General features: G+C 45.4%; 1 gene segment (V, D, J or C); it reads right to left on the reverse strand.

Moving 5' to 3' along the window:
- The window catches only part of LOC102210889 (Ig kappa chain V-VI region NQ5-78.2.6-like), a 73042-nt gene that overhangs the window by 39344 nt on the left and 26778 nt on the right, over positions 1–6920 (reverse strand). Inside the window, 1 exon segment of the V gene segment in view lies at positions 6819–6913. Within this exon segment, the coding sequence occupies positions 6846–6913 (68 nt within the window).

Below are 6920 nucleotides of genomic sequence, written 5' to 3' on the forward strand. Positions count from 1 at the left end.
CAAGTTTTAAAAAGAGACTTTTCCATTTGATTACATTTTGTATGATGGATTATGCAGAAAAAGTAGAATTGGGCTGAAAGATCTATCGCTTTATCACCTCTTCAGGTTGTAGATCGTGTTTTTAAAAAGTAACTAAGTAATTAATTACTTTTGAAAATAAGTAATCAGTAAAGTAACTGGATTACTTTTGGGGGGGAAGTAATCAATAATTAGTTACTGATTACTTTTTTCAAGTAACTTGACCAACACTGGTCACCGAGTTGTTACTGCTCCAAGACCAAATCCTCCTCTGTCCTGTTGGACGTCACACCACATCACAATGCCGAATGGCAGATTTGGCCTGTAGCACAGATGTGGCTGGGGTCCACTTCCTCCCCGTTGCTAGAGTGGGAGCAGTGCCTCTCACTATGGGGTCCTGGGAGTTTGTGAGTGACATCTCAAGCCACACTTTTGCACATTTAAACTCCTCTACCAGGCTAGGGACAGGCAATGACAGTATCCCGTCGAGATAGAGTCCGAAAACAAAACATCCACAAAAACACTGGAGCACAGGGAGCACTTCAAAAACAGTTCGGGAGGCCAACCTGGAAGATGGCAACACAGAAGTCCATAACAGGGCAGTTCAGGGGGCCGACCAGGAGGCCAGCAGCACAGAGGTTCAAAACAGTCCATTTCAGGAGGCCGACCAAGCAACGGCAGCGACACAGGCGAAACAGGTCCGGAGGCCAACCGCGCGGAAGGCAGCAGCAGCAGCGACATAGGTGAAGAAGGCAGCGAGCAGCGAGCAGTGGACAGCGAGTAGCAGCAGGACGAGATGAGGCAGGACCAGACGAGGCAGGACCAGACGATGGCGTGGGAGCCGCAGGTGGTGGTTCTGGCCGAATGAGTGGCTGAATAGCAACCCGAGCTAGCGGGGGACACTGGAGACTGAGCTAGTGGCTGCTGAGCAGGTGACACAACTGATGACTGGGTGAGAGCAGTCTCAGGGAAAACAGTCTTGTTGACAGCCTCAGAAATGGCTTCAGAAAAGGAAGTCTCTCCAATCACGGGTGAACCACTGTTATCCCCATTTGCCATACAAAAGAAAGACCCAGAATAAACAGTCTCAATACCATAGAAAATGGGAAAAGAGTCTCTTTCTCTCAACACAGGAGTTTGCTCCCCAACTGTGGAGTGATGGTGGCATGACCACCTCTTTTTCCGAGAGGGAGGAGATACACTGATCTGCGAATCCTTCAGTGGACCGGCTGGAAATCTTCTGCTGGACAGGGTAGTTTAGAGGTAGCGGTTGGATGCAGATGTAGAATCTTAAGGATGAAACCCTGTGCAATTGGGGGAAGCGATCCCAGAAGCCACGGAAGCCCGGAAATAAGCTGCTGCAACCGGGCCTCCACAGTGTGATGAAACTCCTCCCCTGAATGATCCAGCCACAGGTTAAGAAGTGTCTCCACATTGTAGATTGTGTCGTCTTTAAGCTCCTCAGAAGGATTGAAAGCTGCTGGGTCCATGTTGGCTGGTTCGTTCTGTCACGTCTGCAGTGGCAGATGAGTGGAGGTTGAAAGTAGGACCCAAGATGCAAGCACGGCTTCTGATGAGAGTGAGCTTTATTGTGAGGGTGACGGTACAAACAGCAAAGGAGGTGGCAAGTGAAGAACCTAAGATTGACTAAACTGGAAAAACTCACAAAAGCAGACCTGAAATAGAGATACAGGGAGATCCGGGGTAACAATATAGGATGACGCAGGGAAATAACGCAGATGAACCAGCAACACACACCAGAAAACACAGGGCTTAAATACATACAGGGCAATCGGGGAATGGGAGACAAGAGGGAGACACAGCTGGGGGAATTCAGAGCTGATGAGACTGAGGGAAGTAAAACAGAATACAACCTGAGACACAAACCTTCAAAATAAAACAGGAACTCACACATGCAAAGGCACAGACTAAGAAACACGGACTTTGCACAGATGAACACACAGGCAACAATGACTAAACACAAAACTGAGGAAGAACAGAACCAAACACCAAAGAGCTAGAAAACCATAACCAAAATACATCACAATAATAGAAAACACAAAACGCTGGGTCAAAAGACCCAGGACCATGACAGCCAGGTCTTTATCAATTGAGTTTTGTCTTCCTGGAGTCACAGAGCTCTGGGTTAGTTTATGTGGTTGTGGTGATGTACAGCATGATGTTGTAGATGCAGCAGAAACAGCTGCAGTAGACACACTGGCACCTTCATTAATATAACACTCTGTGTTTTATCTTCCCATTGCACTGATGGGTGGACAGTTCTCAGGTGCGTGTACAGGTTGTTTGAGCCGGCTGTATTTGATATTCTTTTCTTGCAGACTCTACACTCTGCCTATGTCATGTCAATAAAATGGAAATGGTTTAAGATTTAGCTCCTTTTCTTGGTGTCATTCATTTTCTTTACTATACCTTTCTAATGTGTCAGTGTTGTCTCTTGTTGTTGCCCCTTGCACTCTTTCTCTCTCTCCTGCTACGTTTGTGTGCTGCTGTGAGAGTAATTAGAAGGCCACCAGGCGTTTCAACATGCAGTTACCTTGACCTTGACCTTGACCTTGACCTTGACCCTCCCCCCTCTACTCAGCGCAAATACAAGGCTCACGCGCGGCGTGAAGCGAAGAAAGTGAGTGAGAGAGAGAGACAGCGAGGGTGAGAGAAAGAAAAAAAATGGCTCCCAATAAGGTGCCGGCTCCCCTCATTCTTTTCAAAGAGTCAGAAGAGTCGTTTCATTCACGACTGACACATCACTAGTGTGCACCAGAGAATCCACAGAGGAGAGACACCGTACCTCTGTAAAACCTGCGGGAAAACATATATCTGGATGTCGCCAATAAAAAAAAACACAAGTTAGATTAGGTTAAATTCTTTATTCTTGTAAAATGCAGAAAATGTTTCACCTAAAGTGTCGATTTAAACTGTGACTTAAAAGGATGAAACAACAACAACAACAAAAAAACCCCACAGCACATATTTCAGGTGTAAACAACAAGATTTTAGTGAATTCTGAAACTAACATTTCATTACTTTATTTAACTTCTTAGCATATTTGCATATAATTGATGATATATAAACTGCTTACACATAATAGTGTCTGGCCTGTGGTACACCAGAAGCCTGACAGACCAACACAGAAACTTCCATCTACAATGTTTAATATTTTTACTGAGACATCTTGGCATCCTGACCATTTTGAGAATTCTTGTAAAAGTAGTTTTAATGTGATTGTGGTTGCCCCGCCTCCCAAATGCTTTGTTGGTTTTGTTGTGACAATAGTTTGACATCATAGCACAGAGTGGAAGTAACGTGGGTGTGCTAGCTAAATGACGTTGGTCCTACCTTTGACTTAGTAACTGTGTTATTCCACCAGAAATGAAATTCAGTGAAAAAAAAGAAATGTTTTAGTAGCCCAGTCTGCACGTCTTTAGTTATGAACTTTTTATTGTTCTATTATCTAGGTTACCCTGATTACAACTGATTTATTACTAAATGGCCATTACGAGTAAAAAAAAAACTAACCCAGTGCCAGTGATGGCCATGGAAGCTGACAGTAACACCGAACTGCTGTTTTGCTGTGTTTCAGAGTAATGAACCTCAATGTGCAGCACCAGAACGAATGCAGTTCCATCAGTGTGTAACAATATTGTTAACAGTTTAATCATTTTCACACATTGTACATCTTTAATTTTTAATATATTGACTGACTGCCACCTTTAAATGTCACCAGTCTGCATTCTAACAAACCAGAGAAGTGTAAGAGTGTGTGGCTCCCTCTAGTGGATGTTGTGGAGTATTCTGTTGTCTTTGCTCCAAAGGTTTTTGTACAGAGTTTTGCTGTTTCCTGTCACTGTGGGCCGCACAGCACAGTAGTACACAGCAGAGTCAGACAGCTGAAGCTTCTGGATCTTCAGAGGAGCTGACTTTTGCTTCTCATTGATTTTTGCATCAAATCTGTTGTCGTTGAATTCTTCAGCTTTAACTGTTGTTTCTGAGACACATTTGAGCATATACTTTGGGTAACTATTTACTTCTTGCATGAATGGATAACTTCAGAGAATTACACATCCAGTCTTTCAGGAGGTCTCACCACTCGACCAGATCTGGTAATAGTCCCTGTTGGTCTGAGGTGTCTCCTATTTCTCCTCAGAAAACCCCTGTCTGTCTCTACCACATAGGATCCGGGAGCACTGGTAGGTCCAACTGCTGCTCCAGTGGTTCCTTCAGTGGTAATCCACACGTTCTGTCCTGACAATAGTTCCAGAAGTGGTCTGACTCTATGACTGCGGTTGTAGTGTTTTGCCTTCTTACGCCTCCCTTCCCTATCTTGCTTGCGAAAAGCCTGTAGGTCGGGCCACTTTGGCACCAGCTTTGCTGCAGCTTGTGGCAGCGAGGTACGCATAAGCAACTGCACCGGCGAGAGCCCATGTTCCAGTGGGGTGGCCCTGCACGCTAGCAGTGCTCTGGTGTAGTTACAGTCCTTTTTCCACAAGTCTTTAATGGTACGAACAGCGCGTTCTGCCTCCCCGTTGGCTTGGGGGTACCTAGGGCTGCTCGTTTCAGGTGTGAACTGATACTCTTTGGCAAAGCGCTTGAACTGTTCTGAGGAAAACTGCGGCCCGTTATCCGATACGACAGTCTCGGCAACACCATGTCTTGCAAAGGCCTCTTTTATAGCATTAATAGTGACCTCTGCTGTTGTGTGTCTCAGTTCAGCTATCTCAATGTACCTTGAGAAAAAATCAATAATCAGCAGGAAGTGTTTCTTTGACCACTCGAACAGATCCATGCCGACTTTTTGCCATGGGCGGTCAGGAACAGGAGTCGCCAGCATTGGTTCACGGCACTGTAACCTGTGTTTATGACATGTTTGGCACTTGTCTACCATCTGACATATTTGGGTTGAGATGCCCGACCACCACACTGACTCTTTTGCACTGGCCCTGCATGTTGAAACGCCCTGGTGGCCTTCATGCAAACGTGACAAAACCTCTGCTCTCATTTGAGGTGGTATCACAAGTCTCTCCCCTTTCATAAGAAGGCCATGGACCACATTGAAGTCCAGTCTGTATTGCCAGTACCCCCTTAACTCTGGATCTAGTTTACCTTTTTCTGGCCAGCCTGTCCCACATTGATACACCACCTTTCTACACAGGTCATCCATTTCCTGCAGCAGCTTTATCTCCTCCACCCTTTTATCTGTGGCTGGGAGATGGTAAGCTACACAGTGCATGAAAACCTCCACCTCTTTTTCCAGCTGAAGATGCCCCAGCAGAAGGAGGCCCCACCAGCGGTGCTCGTGAGAGAGCATCAGCAGTGACGAGGTTCTTCCCTGGAACATGGACAATGGTGAAAGTAAAGCGCAGCAGCCTGAGGAGGAATCTCAGGATGCGTGGAGGCAGGTCGTCCAGGCCTCTTGTGCTCAGAAGAGGACCAGGGCTTTGTGATCTGTGATTACAGTGAACTGTAGGGCCATGAGATAAGATGACAGTCGTTCACACGCCCATGTTACAGCGAGTGCCTCCTTTTCTGTCTGCGAGTAGCGTTTCTGTGTCTGTGAGACCTCTTGAGATGCATGTGACCGGTTGCCAGGAGTTGTCAGACTGTTTTTGAGTGAGAACAGCCCCGATACCATATGGCGATGCATCTGCAGCGACTCGTGTATCGGCTGAGTTGGACTACTGAGCGAGCACTTCTGGAGAGCTTAATATGCCTTTTAGTCTCCTAAACGCTGTATCCTGTGGCTCCGCCCATATCCACTCGTTTCTGTCTTTTAGCAGTTCCTTTAATGGTGTGGTGATTGTGGCTAGTTGTGGCATAAACTTGGCAAGATAGTTGGCCATGCCCATGAGACGGCGCATATCTGCCGCACTCTGAGGCTGTGGCAGCTGCTGGTTTGCTGTTACCTTATTGGGATCAGCCTGAATGCCTTTTGCTGACACTTTGTGTCCCACAAAGATTATTTGACTTTTAGAAAACTCACACTTCTCATTCAGAGTGAGACCCTCCTTCTGAAACTTTTGAAGGACACAGTGCAACCTCTGGTCGTGCTCCTGCCTGTCTCTGCCATATATAAGCACATCATCGGCGTGAATAATCACCCCTTCCAAATCTTTGCAGCACAAAAAGGATTTGTCAGACAGACCTCATTGGATCCACCAATACTCAGAACAATATGAAAGTCCAAGGAACTCAGGGAAGATCAAAGAAGGACAAACGTAGATTTACACAAGTTCAGATTCTGAGATAATCGATTCAAACAAAAGTACAACGTGAGGTCTAAAAGTGATTTTATAACATAGAAGCTTAGGGATCCTGTGTTTCCATCTCACACCTGACTGAAAGGAAAAGCTTGAATTTGGAATAATCTTTAGGAGCACTCAGAGGGAAGTGATGGCAGAATAGTTGCTTGTTGTGACACGGTGACACATTAGCTTACTGTTAATCTGTGATGCTGGTCATTATGCAAATGTACTGTTTATAAGGAAACCTGAAGTCAGCTGAGACTGAAGAAGTCACCTGGGGGAGTGAAGAAAAGTTCTCTCACTGAAGACGCTACAGATTCAACTTTCTGGGATTTCCTTACCTGGATGATTGAGCGCGCATCAAGACAACCTAATGGACTCTTTTTAAGTCATGAAGAATTTTGTGCTTTATTGTGAAAAATCTTTCACTTGTTTCATTTTAAGAGAAGTCAAAACTTCACTGTGATGCTTTAGTGTCTGAAATCAGGCTTCACTCAGCAACAGTTTTAAAATATCCTGAGACCCTCCTGTGTGCTAACAAACCAGAGGTTTAACAGTGTGTGGCTCCCTCTAGTGGATGTTGTGGAGTATTCTGTTGTCTTTGCTCCAAAGGTTTTTGTACAGAGTTTTGCTGTTTCCTGTCAC

The sequence above is a fragment of the Pundamilia nyererei genome, unplaced genomic scaffold (genome assembly GCF_000239375.1).
Source record: "Pundamilia nyererei isolate P.nyererei 1_Seehausen unplaced genomic scaffold, PunNye1.0 scaffold00307, whole genome shotgun sequence".
NCBI lineage: Eukaryota > Metazoa > Chordata > Actinopteri > Cichliformes > Cichlidae > Pundamilia > Pundamilia nyererei.